General features: G+C 54.5%; 6 protein-coding genes across 6 annotated transcripts; 3 read left to right on the forward strand and 3 right to left on the reverse strand.

Annotated features, from left to right (window-relative positions):
* Window positions 1-51: 51 nt before the first annotated feature.
* On the reverse strand, window positions 52-857 carry JCM15063_005494 (uncharacterized protein; the record flags this gene model as incomplete). Its single annotated transcript, XM_076675715.1, has 4 exons — window positions 52-112; window positions 188-391; window positions 486-647; window positions 736-857. The coding sequence occupies 4 exons, from the start codon at window positions 855-857 to the stop codon at window positions 52-54; spliced, it is 549 nt and encodes a 182-aa protein (XP_076536854.1).
* Window positions 858-1,819: 962 nt separating this feature from the next.
* On the forward strand, window positions 1,820-7,112 carry JCM15063_005495 (uncharacterized protein; the record flags this gene model as incomplete). Its single annotated transcript, XM_076675716.1, has 9 exons — window positions 1,820-2,115; window positions 2,191-2,337; window positions 2,402-2,803; window positions 2,878-3,142; window positions 3,213-4,444; window positions 4,506-5,021; window positions 5,089-5,706; window positions 5,775-6,940; window positions 7,018-7,112. 9 exons carry the CDS (start codon window positions 1,820-1,822, stop codon window positions 7,110-7,112), a joined length of 4,737 nt encoding a protein of 1,578 aa, XP_076536855.1.
* A 499-nt stretch (window positions 7,113-7,611) lies between these two features.
* On the forward strand, window positions 7,612-9,749 carry JCM15063_005496 (uncharacterized protein; the record flags this gene model as incomplete). Its single annotated transcript, XM_076675717.1, has 4 exons — window positions 7,612-7,650; window positions 7,709-8,092; window positions 8,337-8,835; window positions 8,896-9,749. The coding sequence occupies 4 exons, from the start codon at window positions 7,612-7,614 to the stop codon at window positions 9,747-9,749; spliced, it is 1,776 nt and encodes a 591-aa protein (XP_076536856.1).
* Window positions 9,750-10,056: 307 nt separating this feature from the next.
* JCM15063_005497 (pepsin-like aspartic protease) lies at window positions 10,057-12,258 on the reverse strand (the record flags this gene model as incomplete). Its single annotated transcript, XM_076675718.1, has 6 exons — window positions 10,057-10,410; window positions 10,482-10,610; window positions 10,678-10,736; window positions 10,804-11,214; window positions 11,286-11,617; window positions 11,684-12,258. The coding sequence occupies 6 exons, from the start codon at window positions 12,256-12,258 to the stop codon at window positions 10,057-10,059; spliced, it is 1,860 nt and encodes a 619-aa protein (XP_076536857.1).
* Window positions 12,259-13,041: 783 nt separating this feature from the next.
* Window positions 13,042-15,590, forward strand: JCM15063_005498 (uncharacterized protein; the record flags this gene model as incomplete). The annotated part of the gene is made up of 10 exons (XM_076675719.1): window positions 13,042-13,738; window positions 13,815-13,855; window positions 13,918-14,157; window positions 14,292-14,445; window positions 14,508-14,580; window positions 14,660-14,805; window positions 14,897-14,961; window positions 15,059-15,167; window positions 15,264-15,374; window positions 15,481-15,590. 10 exons carry the CDS (start codon window positions 13,042-13,044, stop codon window positions 15,588-15,590), a joined length of 1,746 nt encoding a protein of 581 aa, XP_076536858.1.
* A 261-nt stretch (window positions 15,591-15,851) lies between these two features.
* JCM15063_005499 (uncharacterized protein) lies at window positions 15,852-19,014 on the reverse strand (the record flags this gene model as incomplete). Its single annotated transcript, XM_076675720.1, has 3 exons — window positions 15,852-16,232; window positions 16,317-17,320; window positions 17,397-19,014. 3 exons carry the CDS (start codon window positions 19,012-19,014, stop codon window positions 15,852-15,854), a joined length of 3,003 nt encoding a protein of 1,000 aa, XP_076536859.1.
* Between the last annotated feature and the right edge of the window lie 75 nt (window positions 19,015-19,089).

The following is a 19,089-nucleotide window of genomic DNA, read 5'->3' on the forward strand; positions in this document are numbered from 1 at the left end:
ATAATGTAATGGTATGGATGGGCAGCGATGGGAAGAGGGAGTCTTTGTTTCCTACGAGTGTTGAACGCAAGGGGTACAAGTTCCTCCAGCGCAGATCGCTCGTCCAGGAATACTGTTCAACCCCCCCCCCAAAAAGTCAGTCTTTTTTCTGAGGAATCGCTCTCCGAGAGAATGGAAGAGTATGTACCAGAAGCGAGTGTTGCCAGCACCTTGATCGCAAGTGTCACCCGTTTGAACGCGCACAGCTCCAGCAGGAGGACGACAACGGTTCAACGTGCACGTGTACCCGAGAGCGGTATTGCAAGGTGATCCAGCATCGCAGAACCTCTCGGTCGTGTCGAGACCGCACAAGTACGCGCAACGTTGACCCGAGCACGTCAACCCGGCAGCACTAATGACACACGTAAATTACAAAAGATCGTCAGTCTCGGAAACGACAAATAGCGTTTCACCTCTGAAGCAAGACGAGACATTGGGAAACGCACCAACAGACTCCGGAAGCTTGGTCGCAGTACGAACCGAACGAAGCGGTGGAAGAGCATCCGATCGGTCCGACCGGTTGCACGATAGTTCCCACGGCAGAAGCAGTCGCTCCTGGGACCGCTGCGTCCGTGTCGGATACGACTGGAGTAGCGTCTCGACGTCCCCTAATGACCGGTCAAACCGAAGGAGGAAATGAGTACTGTCAATTGAAAGCCGGATCTCTTGCGTTGAACAGTGCGAAGCGAAACTGACCATGATCGTTTCGTGCGCAGGTGGTTACGTTTCATCTTCTGGTGCTGTCCGTGGGGTCCGCCATGAGCGAGAACGACAGTTGCCAGCGTCGCTGCGACGAGGAGAGACAGGAAAGATCGCATCGGGTCAAAGGTGGGAAACTAGTCGAGGGTGCTTTGATCTGATTAAGGTGGTGTTGTAGCGAGACGATTCGGACAAGTCGAGACCGATCTAGTGGTAAGCGAGTGTTTGATCTGAACGAATGTGGTGAGTCGGGTCGGGGCAGCCGTGGGAAGCGCGCAAGATTGCAGGACAGAGGACGATGGATGCTACTGAGGACAAGCCACAGCTGGCTAGCTTTGCAAGTCGAAACAGGCAAGGTGATTCGTTGTCCAGGAAGGGGAAAGAGGGGGTATTCGACGAAGAGAAATGCAACAAAGACGAGAGTAATACTGTACCGGATCTAGACCCGCTTGTAGAGAGAGTATGACCAGCCCTCGAAGTTTCGGGGATGCGGCACGGATGAGGGTTCCCTGAGATTTTTGCCGAAATCTGTCGATCCCGTATCCGAAGTCGGAAGGCTCGAGCGAAAAGGCTGGCAAATGTCTCATCCCTCATCATGACTCCTGCCTTATCAAGGTCGATCTCGCTCGAATGTCGCGGCCCTCGCCCTCACCCAAATGAGTGAAACCTGCCAAAGGCCACATGGCTCGCTCAGCCGGGCTGACGCAGTTCCGAAGCCCTTCCGCAAGCTGACCTTCTTCGATTTCTTAATCTCGCCCTGATTAATCTTCTCGGCACTTCCCCTTTTGCGACCTCCCTCGTTTCTACCAACTCGACTCTGCCACTCTTCCAGTCGCTCGTTCGTATCCAGGCAGCTCTCGGCGACCCTTCACACTCGTTTCAAACCGCGAGCGGCAACCAGACTCGACTCGGCAAGTCAGGCAGGCAGCTCCAAGCAAGGCCCAGAGGCCTTAGACAAAAGACACTTCCCCCGGGATCGCAAGAGTGACAGCTGCTTCTCCGAGGTCATCTTGAGTGAGTTCGCAGAAAGGGACGCCTGTCGAGACCAGTGAGGCTGATTTCCAGACATGCTAGCAGAACCATGGCGGGTCTTCGGCTACTCTCGCTCGCTTTGGTCGCAATCCAGCTTGCGAGGTACACTTCAGCCGCTGTTTTCAACTGCGTCGGTGGATCAGTCTATGTCGTCGCCCACCCCGACGATGATCTCTTGTTCCAGTCGCCGGATCTCCAGACCGATGTCAGCGGCAACAACTGCATCACGACCGTGTTCCTCACCTCGGGAGACTCGGGTACTACCACTGGATACGCACAGAGTCGCGAGTCGGGTAATGCCGCTGCATATGCCGAAATGGCTGGTGTCTCCAACTCCTACACTTCGTGAGACAACCCATCTCTTGGTGCATCTTCGGATGCGGTTCAACGTTGCTGACGTACTAGGTTCTCTTGCAACAGCGTGACTGCTACTCTCGCGGGTCAACCTGTCCTCGTGCAAACTCTGGTCGGAGCGCCTCAGATTCAACGCGTCATGTTTCGCTTGCCCGACGGCAACATGGATGGCAGTGGCTACTCTGCAAATAGCTATCAATCGCTTCGTCAGCTGTAAGCGCAATACGCAGAAGCCAATATGCCTCTTCCCTTGACTGAATTGCTCCGGTCATTCAAGGTACTTTGGTTCGATCTCGTCCATTCGCAACACTGCTGGTACCGCATCGTTCTCGCTTTCGACTCTCAAGCAAGCAATTACCGAAATCATCACCGCTCGTGCGCCGAACCAAGTTCGCACGCTCGACTACCTGTCTGAGTACGACTCTGGTGACCACGCGGATCACCTCACGACGGCACGCCTCGTGTCGAGTCTCGTCGGCACGGCTGCTCCTGGCGCTGGGTTCAGCGGTTACATCGGTTACGGTGTTGCCAACTACCCTCCGACCATGTCGACCAGTGACGCCGCTTTCATCGCCAAGAGCAATGCGTTCTTTACCTACACTCCGTACGACACTGCAGAGTGCCAGTCCTACTCTGCCTGCACGAGCGCAGGTCGAGCCGAATCTTACTGGCTGACAAGGTGAGCAGTCGATAGCGATCCAAGCGCGCTATTCCAAGCAGTGCTCGAAACTAACGATTGTTGCGGGTTCGCAGGCAATACCAAACCTCGCCTGCACTTGCATTCTCGTCGTACGACGGCAGTGCGCAATCGCCAGTCAGCTTGCCAAACGGTACAAATGTCGCGCCGCTCGGTACGATCTACGCGTCTTCGACTTATCCCGGGTTCTCGGCGTATGCTGCGGTCGACGGCAACATTGGAGGGTACCCCGGAAACGCCTCGGCAGAATGGGCTACAAACGGCGAAACGACCACGGCGTGGTGGGGCGTTGCCTGGGACCAACCGTACACAATCAGTTCGGTCAGTGCTAGGCATGCTGTTTGAATCCAAATTTGTCCGAGCTGATACCCGATCCGTGCCGAGTTGCCAGATTGTTCTGTATGATCGACCGAACACGTACGACTGGATGACCGGTTGCACGCTGACGTTCAGCGATGGGTCGTCGGTCTCAGTCGGTGCCCTTGCGAATGACGGATCTGCCACGCTCGTTACCCTGCCGGGAACAGTCACGACTCAAATGATTGTCCTCGCTGTCACTTCGGTTTCACCCTCGACCTCGAACGTCGGTCTGTCCGAATTTCAGGCGTACGGAGTCGCATGCCCCGGTTGCCCGCTCGGCAACAACTTTGCCAACGCGTCCGCGACCACTACGACCAGTGGAGGAGTCGTTGCGGGAACTGGCGCTTACAACGATCTCGCGCTGTTCGCTACCGCGACTGCATCGTCGTACGCCCCGGATCAATCTCCTGACCGCGCCATCGATGGTGTCATCTCTGGCTACCCTGCCAATTACACGGCCGAATGGGCGACGAATGGAGAAACCGCTGGAGCATGGCTCAACCTCACGTGGAATGCGTACTACCTTGTCGACTCTGTCATCCTCTACGACCGACCGAACACGAACGATTGGATCACAGGCGGCAACATCCAATTCGACGATGGAACAACTCTGCCGATCACTGCGCTCAACAATGCCGGTGGTGCGACCATCTTTAACCTCACTTCGCCTGCCAACATGTCCTCGCTTCAATTCACCGTCACTTCGGCCGGTTCTGCTACAAGCAGCGTTGGTCTCGCCGAAATTGTCGTGTCGTACTCGCAACCTCAGACGCCCACCCTCAAGTCGAACACGACGAACCCGGTTGTCGTTGCTCCTCCGGCTCCGACATTCGATACGACGACCGATCTCGCCTTGAACGCGACGGCGACCGCCTCGACATCCGCGCCGAACCAAGGCGCCGCCAAAGCGATCGACGGCAAGATTGGAGGTTACACTCCCTCGGGTGGTGACTATACGCAAGAATGGTCATCAATCGGCGAAGGTGCTGGAGCCTGGCTCAAGCTCACTTGGCCGTACGGCATTACGGTCAACCAGATCAACCTCTACGATCGACCAAACTTGAACGATCAGATTACTGGCGGCTCGCTTCGTTTCGATAACGGACTGATCATTCAGACTGGATCGCTCAACAACGATGGTAGCGCAACCAATATTTCAGTGCCTAGCATCAACACAACTTCGATCTTCTTCACCGTCACTTCGGTTTCGCCTACGACAGGCAACGTCGGTTTGTCCGAGTTTGCTGTGTATGGATCTATCAAGTGAGTCACTCGAGCCTTTTATCGAACAGTTCTTGCGATGCTCATTTGGCGTTCTTGACAGCCTGATATCGAACACGACGACTGCCACCAACTCGACCACGAACTCGACGATCATTGCTGGCTCGTCTTTGTTGCCAGTCCCGACAACTGCCGACCTTGCTTTGAATGCATCGATCTTTGCGTCGTCCGCTTCGCCGAACCAAGGCCCGTACAAGGCGATTGACGGCGTGATCAATGGCTACAAGGACGATGGCACTGGCGACTACACGAAGGAGTGGGCCTCAAACCACGAAGGCACTGGAGCGAGCCTGTACTTGACCTGGCCGAGCGCGATCAATGTCTCGACCGTTGTCCTCTACGACCGTCCCAACTCGGGAGATCAGGTCACGTCGGGAAACCTCGTCTTCTCGGATGGATCGACTTATCAAGTCGGTATTCTGCCCAACAACGGTTCTGCCTTCGTCGTACCGATCAACAATGTTGCGACGACTTCCCTGCTTTTCTCTGTCACTGGAGTCAGCTCGACAACTTCGAACATTGGTCTCGCCGAGATCCAGGTTTACGGATCCCTCGTGACGTGAGTCTACAGCCACTCCCTACCTGCCTGATTCTGCAGTACTGATACAAGAACTTGTCACATGCAGTAACTCGTCGCTTGCTGGCAACTCGACTGTCATCAGCAACTCGACCATTATCAGCAACTCGACCATCATCTCGAACGGTACCATCATCGCGAACGGCACCTTGATCGGCAATGGTACCTTTATCGGAAACGGCACCTTGATCAACAATGGCACGCTTATTGGCAACGGCACTTTCATCGGCAACGGTACCCTCCTCAATAACGGTACCTTCATCGGTAATGGCACTATCGTGCCCACCAACGGTACCATCATTTCCAACACTACTCTTCCGCTCAACGGTACGACCATCTCGAATGGCACCGTCATCACCAACAGCACCCTCTTGCCGAACGGTACCATCATTTCGAACTCGACGACGCTCTTGCCAAACGGAACTGTCATTTCCAACTCGACAACATTGCTACCGAATGGTACGGTGATTGCCAATTCGACAATGCTGCCAAATGGCACGATCGTGTCGAACTCGACGCTCTTGCCAAACGGCTCGATCGTCACGAATGGCACGGTCATCTCGAACTCGTCAAGCTCAACGAACGGCACCAATTTCGGAAACGGTACGATCTACCCGAATGGCACGATCATCTGGAACTCAACTGTCCCGACCAACACGTCGACTGGGTGAGTCAACCTAGCTGCTATAGAGTTTGATCCGTGTCTCATGCTTACGAATCTATCGTTCCTGCCAGGCTCAACAGTACGGTCCCTCTGCCCGGCATGAACTCGACTTCGTCCATCTTGCCGAACGCGACTACCACACTCAACATCTCGTCCACTCTTCCGTCGATGAGCGCAAACGCGACTGCCTCGTCTGTCAACATTTCGTCGTTCTTCCCTTCATCGACCATGGCATCGAGTAGCATCGTTTCTTCGTCCGGCGTATCGAGCAGTGGCAGCACTTCTGCAAGCATCTCTGCCAGTGCCTCTGCAAGCGGCAGCGGATCCGTCAGTGCTTCGAACGGCGCATCGTCGAGCTCGATGGTCGTGAGCTCGAGTGCCTCCTCGTCGTCGGCTTCGTCGAACTCGCAATCAGCGGGTGCCAAATCTTCGGGACCCGTCTCGACTGGATCGGCGTCAGCTTCTGGCTCTTCTTCCGTCTCATCTTCCGCCTCATCTTCCACCGCCTCGTCTGCCTCCTCGTCTGCCTCCTCGTCTGCCTCCTCTTCTGCTTCATCATCTGCCTCGTCGAGCAGATCTTCGAGTGCATCTTCGTCGGCCTCCTCGAGCTCGTCCTCGGTTCGATCTTCCTCTTCGATTGCGTCTTCCACTTCAGTCTCGTCGACGTCTTCTGTTCGCTCCTCGACCGTTTCGAGCTCGACGATTACCTCCACGCCTTCGTCAACCCTCAGCTCGTCGAGCACAAAGATGGTTGTTTCCTCCAAGGCTTCGAGCACGTCCTCGGCTCCAGCAGGGCTCCCGACCGCAGGTCTCACCGGACCGTCTGTCAACATCGCTCGTCTCGGAGGCGTTGCCACCGCTTCTTCGAACACTCCGAGATCGCCCCCGGCGGGCGTCATTGATGGCGTTGTCGGTGGCGTGTCGCTCCTCGGGTTCGGCAACCCTGCGAACGAGTGGGTCGCGACCGGCACTGCACCTCAATGGGTCCAGATCAACTGGCCGCAGCAGTACTTCATGCGCGAGATCATTCTCTACGGTCGTGTCAACACGCTCAACACGGTCACTTCGGGAGTCCTTTCGTTCTCGGATGGCACGGTGGTCAAGGTTTCGGGCTCGATCTCGTCGTCTGGCTCGGTCGTCTCGCTCGGTAGCGGTATCTGGGCTTCGAGCGTGCGCTTCACGACCGCTGGTACGAGTCTCACCTCGAATAGCGTTGGATTGTCCGAGATTGCGATCTGTGAGTCCAGCTTCTCTCGTGACCAAACACGACAAAAAAGTACACTTGACTGACTGTACCCTCTGCACCTTGTCCAGACAACGCAGCTGCGCCCAACAATGGCCTTGTCGGCACGCTCGGAAACGCGGTTGGATCGACGCTCGAGTCGACCTTGCACCTCCTCGGCTTCTAAGCCTACACCTCCCACATATCATATCGGCCCCAAGTGTCTTCTGTATCTAGAAAATGCCTCTCGGCGTTTCTTTCGTTCCTCTGTCCGATACCTGTGTAGCCGTGGACGCCAGTAGTCCCTCTCGATACCCCTGTTCGCCTACTCCTCTCCCTCCCTCCTCTTGTAGCGTGTCAAATACATTGGATTCGACTTCTTGCCAGCGATCGGCGTTGAAAGCCATGAGCGAATACTGCGAGTGGCCACATAGATTCTGAGCAGCTAGAGCGAATCAAGCTGAACGCGGCCTAGCGTCGTTGATCGCCATAAGTGAGACATATACGGCCCTCGTCTGCGTATTTTGTGGGTGTATCTACATATTGGTCGGCGAGCAAGGCGCGCTTTGGCACGTTTCCAGGTTGACGACGGGACCGCGTGAACCTTCTCAAAGGAGGTCGCTGTCTGAAGGAAGGAATGTGCTCTTTCGAGCTCAATCTTTGCGATAGGTTGCGCCAATATCGCAATGGTCTTGGAACACAAGGCTGTTGCGAACACTGCGAACGTGTGTGTCTCGTAGGCTACGGATCTCCGCGTTTTTCTCATGTCTCAGCGGTTCAAAGCCGAAGAAATCACTTTATCCCACGCGTGCTCTTCCGCCCTCTGAGCCTTCGGACGCGACCTTGACTGCAGCAGAGAGCTCCTCTCGAGCACTCTCTGTACACAAACGCGTCGACATCGTCATGTCCGGACAACACTATGAACCGCTGGTCGCCTCTCAGTCAACTTCGTCTCCACCGACCATCACGTCGTCGACCTTGCGAAGATGGCGACCATTCTTGATCTTGGCAGCGTTGACAACAATCCTACTCGCTCTTGTACCCCATGATACGTACGAGTCGGTGTCGACAGCCGCAAAAGGACTCGTTCGCTTTGACAAGGGTACCAGCACTCTTCCAACTCTGGCGGTTGTCGATACTCGTACGCTTGTGGATGATATGGCCAAGGTAAGCTCGGCGACTCATATATCTTGACGAGAGAGGACGGGTCACGCTCGTCCGAACAGACGCGGAACTCCGGGGGGAGGGGAAACTCTTTGGACTTCGAGAGAGGGGAGCTTCGGCCTCATTACATGAACGACGAGGACGTTGGACGACGAGGGTGACCCGGTGTCCAGGTCAAAAGGGCGTTTAGGAGAGACCGAGGGACTGACCTATTCGACTTCCCTTGCGCGCTCGTCGCAATTCGCAGGCGGGAAGAGCTTGTGGATGGTATCACGGTCAACCTCACCGAGAGAAAACGACAGCTCCCTATGGAATACCTCTCGAGACTCCAACAGATTCGCCCTACTTCCTCACGGAGGCGGATCAGTACTCGCTTGACCACATTGTCACGACTCGGATTCTCTCGTATTCGAACCTCGTCCCTCTCTTGTCGGATCCGCAGCCCGATTTCATCTTCGTACCAGTCCTATCTCAACTGTGGTCCAATCCGTGGGGTTGCCCGGATCCGAATCTCATCTCTGGAATCTCACGCACGACCCAGCTACTGCGCCAATTGGTAGCACAGGTCGGACCCTCACCTTATCCTCGCATCGTTCTCGCCATCTCTCCGATCCGGAGTCAGCTCGAACGCGACGTCTTCACGCCCGAGCTCATGCAAGAATTCAACGAATCGGTCGTGGTGGTCTCGATCGAGAACGCGCTCAAAACCAACGCGGAAGGGATGAAATATACCATTGATCTTCCTTGTAAGCCTCGCGCTGCTCAACAAGTCTGGTAGCGTCTTGTCCTAACTGAGCGTTTGGTAGATCCAACCGGATTTCACCTGTCGCTCGATCGCAACAACACTCGTGCGACGCTCGATGACAAGCTCCTCACTCGAGATCGACCCTATCTCCTCAACTATGCCGCGAGTACGACGCACCCTTGGGGAGCTTCCGCCTTGGAACGCTTCAACGGATTCGCGTTGCGGGCAGCTCTCGCGAAAGAGTTTACCGAGTACAACGCTCGTTCCGAACGCACACCAACCTCGACTGGACCCAAGATCTTGTACGACGAGATCACCAACTCGATGGACGGTGCCCAGAACTTGACCATGTTTCACGAACACATGGCCCAATCGACATTCTGTCCGATGCCGGCGGGAGATTCTCCTTCGAGACGTGCCTTCTTCGAAGCGGTTCTACTAGGATGTATCCCAGTCATTTTCCGTCAACATGCGTACGGTCGACTGTTGCCTTCTTCGCCCGAGATCAATGACGTGACTCGATACACCGTGTTTGTACCGGAGAACGACCTCATCCTCGAACAAGGACCTTCCTTGATTGAACGATTGCGATCCATCTCGACCTCTGAAATTCGTCAGAAACAACAACACCTGCATTCGATCGCAGCAAAACTTCAATGGTCGATCCCGAGTCAAGAGGAATGGTTCGAATCGGACCCTTGGGTCGAACAATCGGAACGAGTCATCATTCCTCAAGGCGCTCAAACGTTCAATATAACTCGAACGAAAGAACGAGAAGCGATTCTCCCAGTGACACAAGACGCGTTCTCAATGCTGTTGCGCGAGTTGAGTACGATTCGAGGTGGGAACTGGAAACTCGGCCAGGTCGAAGATTTGCGACCTGATCCACTCGAAGATCTCATCATCGACGCTTAGGAGGTCTTGTTTCGTCAACTTTTGTATCCTGTACTCATCTAGCATATTTTCATAGATATTTTTTCATATACTCTGTCTCGAACTGCAAACATGTGCATCTGTCCTGATCGTTCTCATCAGGAAAGTTCGCGAGGATGATACGCCTAGTGCGAGAGGAGAGGACAGAGAGCGTAATGGTGGTTTAACGATGTAAAAACGAAGCGGTTTCTTCTACAAACATACATTGTAAATTCAAGATCAGTTTGATTAGTGGAGATGGGGGAAGAGTGTCTGTGTGTTTGTAAGTGTTTTGCTATCTGGTGACGGATCACAACATTGCGATCGCTGCGATCAAAATCCCCGCCAAGAGAGTGCCCAAGTTGTACTCTATCAAAGACGCAGCGTTGGGAGAAGTCGTTCCAAACGTTCCTCCCGCCATGACGGCAGTCGTGATCGTGTTGGCCGCGACCAGAGTCGTTCGAACACTGACCGTGCCACTAGGACCATACAATCCTGGGATTGCCGTAATGTTGCCGTCACTCCCATTTCCAGAGATCGACGACGATGAGGATGCGGAACCGTTGCGTCGGATTGAGGTCGAGTTTGACAGGGTTGCAAACCCGACGGATGGAGGCGAAGCTCGATAGACAGAGTAGACGTTCTTGAGGAACGAAGCTCCAATCTGTAGTATTTGATGCAAAGTTTAGCTGTTTGCATCGACGTAGGATAGGCTAGAGCTTTTTCGAGACTGACGACCCAGGATACTCGCGATGAAGATCCGAACGAGAGGTCAAAGAACGCGCCGAGACAAGTAGACCGATTCGTGCTCGCGTCGATGCCGAACGGTCCGAGGTTGAAATCGCTCGCCGACATGTTGTAGGCCTGACAGTTCAAGAATCAGCGGTCAATGCGAGCCCTTGGATGATCCATACGGGATCAAGGGACATACAGTCCCTCCGAACGTGAGCGCAACCGAAACATTGTGCTCGCACGGATACGAGTAGTAGCCTAGATCGGAAAACGAGCCCGTCAGCAAGATCTCAGGTTGTTGTCAGCGATATGCGTCGAAGCTCACCTGTGTAGGGTCCAGTTGCGGCTTGAGCGCCCTCAACTTGCGCGTACAGATTCGAGACGACCTGTTTCGGGCCACCTATCAGAGTCGTGCCGGTATCGATTGCAACGTATTGAGTCCCTTGACTCGTCGTAGTGACGTTCGTTCCGTTGACCGTGACCTGATCCATCGGGATGACCCAGTAACTCTCCATGCCGTTTGGGATCGACACGTAGTTGATGTCGGAAGAGTACAGCGATGCGTTGAGGTAGCCGATCGTCAGAGATCCTCCCGGTTCGACCGCCGCTGCAGTCGAGACATTGTTGTACCGGGTGAGGGAAACCGCGAATCCAGGGAAGGGCAGAACCGAAGCAGCGTAGAGATTTTGCCAAAACGGTGTGACTCGCGACGCTGCCAATTGCTGCCACCCGAGTCCTATCTCGCGTCGAGAGAGCACGTCAGAAGAAGAGCTTGTGCGGGGAAGAGTGAGAGAGAGAAAAACTGACCCATGAGCCCACTGATGCCTTGTCCGAGTAGATCGCCGTCAATGTCTTGTATGAGCGCAAACGCTTGACTCGACACGTTGTACCCTGCGAACCCGACGTAGTCTTGCCAGATCTCACCACTCGCGCTGCCTCCGCCGTACTTGACCGAGAAGGTCGTGTTCATCTCGAGCCGGGTCGAAGACTGGGTGGTATTGTACAGAGGCGTCGTCGTCGAGCATCCTGTGAGGGAGGAACAGTTGGTCGATGCGATCCACAGGTCGGCCGAACCCGTGTCGAGGATGCACGCCATGTACTGCGGCGGAACGCCTATTGCAACCGGCGCAAAGTAGGATCTGCACGCGAGCAAGCGGAAATCAGAGTCTGCGCGGATGAACAAGAGAACGAAGGCGAGCGCTCACAGGTCCGCTTCGTAATTCTGGATCCGGACGAGGCCAACAGGTCCAGTCGGGGTTGGCGATGTCTCGGGACTTGTTCGAGTCTCAGTCGTCGTCGTCTCGACCCCGCTCACGATGCCACTGACGGTTGAAGTCGCAACGGATGCCGTACGGTCACCGGTTACGCCGGCAGTGCTGAACATGATCCTCGAGGTCAAAACCTCGGGATTCTGTCGCTTGTCGAGTTGGTCCCGGGCTCGAAGGTGGTTCTCCGCCTGGCCGTACTTGTCGACGACCCTGCCCTTTTCGCGCAGGGCCCATTCGCGCACGAGGGCCTGTTGCTGCGGTCGACTGCGCTTGTGCGCTTGATGGAGATGACCATTTCGGCGCAGGAGCGGCACGTGAATGGTAGTGTTTGCGGCTGGAGTGGAAACGGGTGCCGGTGCCAGCGCTGGTAGGGGCGCGACGGGTTGCGGGGTGGGTAATGGCGGGAATGGCGCGGAGGAGGCGGTGACCAAACTCGGGCAAGCGAGCAGCCACAGAGCTGCAGACACGTACGCGAGTGGAGACAACGGCGGTACTGGGGGTAGTCGATCCATCACGAAACGTTTCGCCTCGAGAGGCAGGGACAGCCTTTGCGCCGTGTGTCAGGAGATGCCGGCACTAGTGATTCCAACCGAGGCCAAGATTTGTCGACTGCTGCGCGACTCGTTCGTTCAGAAGTCGCACTGTGGAGCTGGCGGAAAGTCTTGTGCTTGAGGGATGCGTCTGAGAGCGATGGACTTTCGTGTGAAACCTCGCCTTGGCGCCTGGCGCGCGCGCGCGCACTGCGCAGCCAATTTCTGCAATTTTGCGATTTGATCGACCGTTAAATAACCGACATCTTGGCTCATCCTCTCGCTCGGATCCCTGACTGCATGGAGTGGTGAGTATGCTCCATCTTCCCTTCAATGATATCTCTGCCCCGACGTCAATCGCATTTTGGCTCTCGCACGGGCCCCTTGCCATCTCGCAAATCCTAGGATTCAAGTACAGCTCTGCTCGATTCATCTCGTAAAGCAGTTCTCTCAGTAGAGACACATTTGATGCGACACCTGAATAACTCTACGAGTCTACGACCCACTGTTCGTGACGCAATTACCACGCGCTCCGGCTTGGTCCGCGGAAGTTGCAAGGATCGCGTGTTGTGACTCTTTCGATCCTTTTCCTCACCCATCTCAACGCGGAGGTCGCCCTAGGTCTGACCTTGATACCTACCTGACACTCGCTCCCACTTTTTGCAAAGTCCCCTTCGCACCGGTGCCCCCGCACCATCGAAGCTTGGTCTCGCACGCTCCTCTTCCAGCCTGTCGCGCACTTGTCGTCCATACGTCGTGTGAATTATGTCATTTCGAGCGACAACACCGTACCAGTCGGAAGGAACGAGTGGCAGGTTCTCCCGTCAAGCGAGGAGCCAGAGTCGAAACGGACGCTCAACCCCTCTACTGTTCCCACATGCTCGACCTGTTCAAGCTCCTACGTCCACCTTGGACCATGCGTTTCAACCACAATCGGCAACTTCTTTGTCACTGACTGCGACCTCGACCTCAACCCTGAGACCAGAAGACCAGAACGGTCAAAGCTCGACAGATTCGGATTCAGAATCGATCCCGCTCTCGAGACTCGAAGCGAAACGTTCCGATGCCTTGTTTGCTCCGACAACCGCACTGTCACATCACAAAGTCCAGACCCTCGATCACAATTTTCATCGAGACGAACATCGGGCCGAGACGGGTAGGATGCGCAAATTCAAAGCTGAAATGGATATTGCGATTGGCGTTTCGCACTTGTACGGAGAGTCGAAACAGGATAAACGCACCGGTACAGCTCGTCGTGGAGGGAGTCTATTACCACAAGTGATTCAGCACATCGCGTCAGACCCGGAAGCAACCAGCAAGGGCAAGGAACCGTTTCCGTTGGCGAGCTTGAACACGAAGGAACTAGTTGGCGGGGCGGCGGGCATTGCGGGATTGGTCGGTCTCGCCGGTGCAGGTTGGGAATGGTACAAGCATCATGAGCGCGCACAAGAGCTCGTGCGCCGTGAGTATTATCCCCTTGAATCGTTTATTCAGATGCATCAGAGGGCTAACAAAGTCATCAGGTCCGAGCGAAACAGCTGCCTCGGCGCCAGCAGCTTCACCAACGACTTTGAGCAAAGTACCACTAACTCTAACTGCATGTGAGTTTGTGTTTCCGGGTTTTACAGTCCATCCACATAGCTTACCATGGCCGAGTTCGATCATGAACGTCGAATCGCCTTGGTAGTGTCGCTCCCTCCCTCGTTGCCTCGAGCTTCGACTCTCGTTTCGCCTGCGCCTATATACATCTCTCATCTGACCGCCGCACAGCACAAGACGCTGCAACATGCCTCGGCCGCGTTACTGCTTCGACACCATGAACGCCACGTCTTTGCTTCTTCAGGACGCCAAGCTGCACATCACGACGAAATCGGACTCGTAGTGAACACGGTGGTTGGAAGCTGGCAAAGAATGACTCGACTCCTCGAAAAAGGGTTTGATCGAGTCGGACATGGACCAAATTCACATCGTTCGACGTATTCTTCCATTTTTATGTCCGATTATGATTCTGACAGGTTGCTTGGGCTGACCTAGAGCTATTTGGGGTCGATCTCAAAGAGCTGACAAAGCGTGAAGGTGTCGTCTCCAAGCACGGAATCGATCCTCATGCGACAGGGTTCCGAGTGCCCGAGTTTCTCGACCACCTAATCACGGCGCTCAAACAGTCTGGTAGGTCGTCACCCTCAAATTCATACCCATCCTAGAAGCGCTGAGGGGAAATACTTGCTCAGATCTGTCCGTGTCGGGCATTTTGACAAAGTCCGGAAACGTTAGACGAGTTCTGCAGATCATAGAGGCTCTCGAGTGAGCCCTGCTTCCTTTTCGTGTAGCCGATGGATTCAAATTCATGATGTCCGATTGATTGTCTCGTCGGAAAACTCAGCCATGCTGACGGCTCCGACGAAACCGTACTCGATCTCGCCAAGCTCGATCCGGTCACTTTAGCCGATTTGTTCAAGGGGTTCCTAGGCGCTCTACCCCACCCAGTTTTGACCCATCACCTCTTTGGACTGTTTGTTGCAACCTCCTGTGGGTATCACACTCATCCCAATCTTTCCCAGAACAAGCCGTGGATGCGACAGAAAAGCTTACAACATTCCATGGTTTTTGGGGATTTCAGACATACAGCACCCTGGCTTGAGACGAAGAGCTATGCATCTCGTTATCTGTCTCATGCCCAAAGTCGTGCGTCACGTTTTTCTTCCTTGTTGCCCCCTACAATCAGCGTGAATGGGTAATTAAAAAAAGCTGACCTCGTTTCGGGACCTCCTGCAATAAAAAGAATCGAGACGTGCTCGAATGCGTATTCCTGTTCTTGTCCTGGCTTCACAAACATGCGCATTTGGCGATCGTCGATGGTACCCAACTCGATTTGACCGGGATCGCGGACAGTGCGTTTTCTTTTCCTTCCTATCTTTCCTTTTCTTGCGCGCCCCTCGAGATAGTTCTCGCAGCTAATCTATCTCTGTTCTCTCCGAGTCATATAGTCATGGCTCCGATTTTGCTCTCGCCCAAAGGACGACAACCTCGTCCTGACGAAACAAAAGCGATGATCGCTGCCGTGTTGAACTTGCTAGAGGATCAACAAATCTTACACGGTCAGCAACGCTCTCCTTTTACAAAGATTCGAAATACTGTCTCCTCGAGATAAAGGAACCAGAAGAAAAAAGCTGATCTAAAACCGAGGTTGTCTGTTGATAACAGAGATCCCTCTGGAACTGGCACACTTGTTGCATATCGAACCGCCAGGAAGCCCAAATCGATCAGATCACGACGTGGCGGCATTCGTCAAACACCTTTTCGAGCGACTGTGACACTTGATAATTTTCTGATACGACGGAAGGAAGATCAGGCCGCTCTAGATTGACCTCAAGAGAGACAGAGCCGTTGTTCCAGAGATTTGACATATGTGCTTGAGTCTGCAGAAAGTAATAGCAACAAACAAGAAACATCAAAAACTAAGGCAGAGAAATAAAGAGAAGAGCGAGCGGAAATATACGCTCAATACACATGAATATAAGGGGGATATCTATCAACTTCCGATGATTGAGCGAGAATTAAGAGTGAGGGGTCTTTCAGTCGAAATCGATCGCTTTTTGCTTCCCTTTCCTAACTCTCCTTTCACTTCTCGTCCGCTCGACCCGCTTGTCTTTGCTCGTCATGTCTCGAGCAGGCTGCAAAGTCGAGTCTGTAGAGTCGTGACCTTCCATCCTCGCGATCGATTCCTTGACTCCCAGTACCCATCTCAAGCGTCGTTCCCATTCGAGTTGTTTCAGTTTGCGACGTTGTTCGAACGGTAAATCGTATCCTTCATGTTTGTGAGTTTGGGGTTGCTTCTGTTGTTGATGGTTCGAACTAGGGAAAGGCGTCGAAGCGAGAGGATGGGTTGAAACGAGTAGGCGCAAGAACGAGAGTCGAGTGAGGTGGTAATCGAACAATGCCAAAATGTTGTCCAACTGGTAAAAACCCAAAAAAAAAGAACCCGAGAGGTGATTAGGTTTGACCACCTTTTCTTCGAGATGATGAACTGCAAGACTTACCCTCGATTCGAGCAAATCCCAAACATCTTCGAGATCAGGTTTCGCGATTCGGTCCTGATCCCGTTCGCGCCCGGAATCCGCCAAGTTGTCCTCGACAACACCAGGATTCGATCTGTCGTGAACTGCGAAATCTTCCGGGACCACGTCTCGATCATCCTTGAACCTCCAATCTTTACCAGATACGTTCTGATCTCGAGATTGACCTTGTTCCTCCTGTTCCTGTTCTTGTTGATGTCGTTCGAGCCATTGAGTCCAACTTCCCGATCTCTCTCCAATTCTGTATTCGTTCCATTCTCGACATTCGAGTCCTTCCTCATCTCGTTCCGGTTCCTCTCTCCGACGACGTTGTTCGTCATCGTCATCAGGTCGAACTGAATCTTGAGGAGGAACGTCGATCGCTCTCAACCACACTTTCCAGAGGTGTAACCGTTCTCGATCGATCCTCGCAACTCGTTTCATGACTTGTCGAACCCTCGTTTCGTTGATCTCTCGAACTCCTTGTCTCCATACCAACTCTCTCGGACCTCCTCCCTGCTGTTGTGAGCCCGATCGCGATTCATGTTGGGCATGTTCGAGGATGAGTCGGAATGGAATGAACGGGTTTGTCGGTGGGATCTCGTATGAAGGTTCACGTTGACTTCCTCGTTGTCTCGGTAGAGTGTGGGTCGAAGTCGAAACGGTACAAGAGGTGGACGAGACTGATTCGTACAAAGCGAGTTTGTCGGATCGGGACAGTGGCAAACATTCGCATGCACTTTTGAGATCTCGAACTTGATCGAGATCAAATTCAGGTTCTTCCTGTTCATCGTCCCGATCAATTTGATCCAAAGATCGATCGTCTCGAGTGGTTGGGGGAGGAGGGTTGGGAGTTTGAGAGCCCATAGCTGCCGGAAGCGGGATATAGATCCGAGTTCGAATCCATCTGCGTCTCCTGACAAACGCTCGCAACAACGAAGGTTCACCCCTCCAATGTTTCGAATGAAAGAACACGGCATAACTCCAACCTGTTTCCGACAACTCTCGAATTTGATGATCAGTGACACAAAAAATCAAAGATTGAAGTCCCTTTGTTTTGTTTACCTTCTTCGTCACAATCTCCTCCCATATCCACCATGAATTCTGAATCCCTCCACCTCCAGTACGGTCTGCAGGGAAAATCGTGAGGCGTGTACGGTGAAGCTTTGAGGGTCTCGTCGGTCCACACTGAAGGATCAAACTGGAACAAGGCGGCAGACGAGAATTTCGGCAACCCAAACACGAGCAACCCTCGTTGATGTTCCCACAAGGTATCGGTTTCGACTTTTTCCGTCTCGTCGACCAACGCGCCCAACAGTTTCAATCGTTCGACGATCGCAGATTCAATCTTGCGAGTGTTTGCGTTCGTCGTCTCCGAGGTAGCATCATCGGGTTCACGACCTCCGACTCTTGGTTTGAGTGGATCATCAGGATTGTGTCCGAGTTTTTTCGAACGAAGGATCAACAGTTTGTTCAGTTCGTCCCTTGCTCTCCTGCGTCGAGTTTTCGCCGCTCGTTCCGATTCGGCCCCAGGACTCGGAGAAGAAGGTGCGACGAGTCCACCAGAAGGTGGACTCGAAGGTCTGGGTTCCTCGAATCGTCCTCCTTCCGATCCGTTCGAGCCGAGGGTTGGACTGAACGGGTTTCGAAGGTGGTGCAAGATCGAGTGCTTCCTCGAACCGGACGATCGTCCCGCGAGTCGAGACGCTTTGCTGTCCCTTCTCGAAGGGGGCGAGTGGTCATCGATCGTGAGGGTTCGTCGAGGGGCGACGATCGAGCCCTCGTCCGTGAACAGGTTCGAAGCGGACGGAGGCCCTTCGGTGAGAGACAGAGGTGAGTGAAGCGGGAAGCGTGCAAGAGACGAGGTTGGCGACGAGGTCATGGTTGGAGTCTTGGAAGGGTGTTCCGAGAGGGGAGGCAGAGAAGCGAGGGTGTTGAGGAACGGAGAGGCTGGGAGCGAGTGCGCCGGGGTTGATGCAGCGGATGGAGACGAGAACGAAGCTTGGAGCAGCGAGCACGGGAACGGAGGAGGCGTCGGCACTCGCACTGGAGGCACGACATCGTCTGGATCCGAAGAGGGCGAAGAAACGCGAGGCGAACGCGCACGGGCGTACGGCGAGGTGGGATACGGGTCGGGGAGAAAGTCGACGGTCGAGAGGGTCGATCGGGACGAAGTCGAGCGGTAGCGGGCGAGGTCGAACGCGGGGAGCGGGATCGTGTTCAAGCTCGAGTTGGTGCGCTCGAGCTGCATGGGAACTCCCCCTTCGACGAGGGGAATGTCATCGAGGGTGATCTCGGGTCGGGGTGGGTTGCGCGCGGTGAGCTTGCGCAGGGTGTCGGTCGCTTTGGATCCGGCGCGCTTGACGCTGAATTTGACGTGTTCCTCGACGTTCTTCAAGAGGTGGTCGGTGCTGCCTAGTGGTGCTGGACGCGGTTGAGGGGAGGTGGCAGCTTGAGCTGGAGGCGGGTCGAACCATTCCTGCGTGACCGTGTCGCGATGTGCGCGGATGCGGTCGAGGTAGATGTCGTTCACGGCGGTGCGCTGCGAGGTGAACCGCTTCAAGTGGCGCTGCTGGCGGGCATGGGCGAGGTGGGCCTCGATCGCAGGCTCGGACGCTCGATCCCGGTCGAGGGTCGGGAGCGACACCTGTTCTGGCTCCTTCTCGGGGTCGTCGGACGCCATGCCCCTCCTCTTGACGCAGCTTGTGACTTTCAGCGAGTCGAGCGAGCGAGAAGCGAGGGCTTACAAGCGGTCGAG

Source organism: Sporobolomyces koalae, assembly GCF_050403365.1.
Source record: "Sporobolomyces koalae JCM15063 DNA, S_koalae_JCM15063T_v1_ctg2, whole genome shotgun sequence".
Taxonomy (NCBI): Eukaryota; Fungi; Basidiomycota; class Microbotryomycetes; order Sporidiobolales; family Sporidiobolaceae; genus Sporobolomyces; species Sporobolomyces koalae.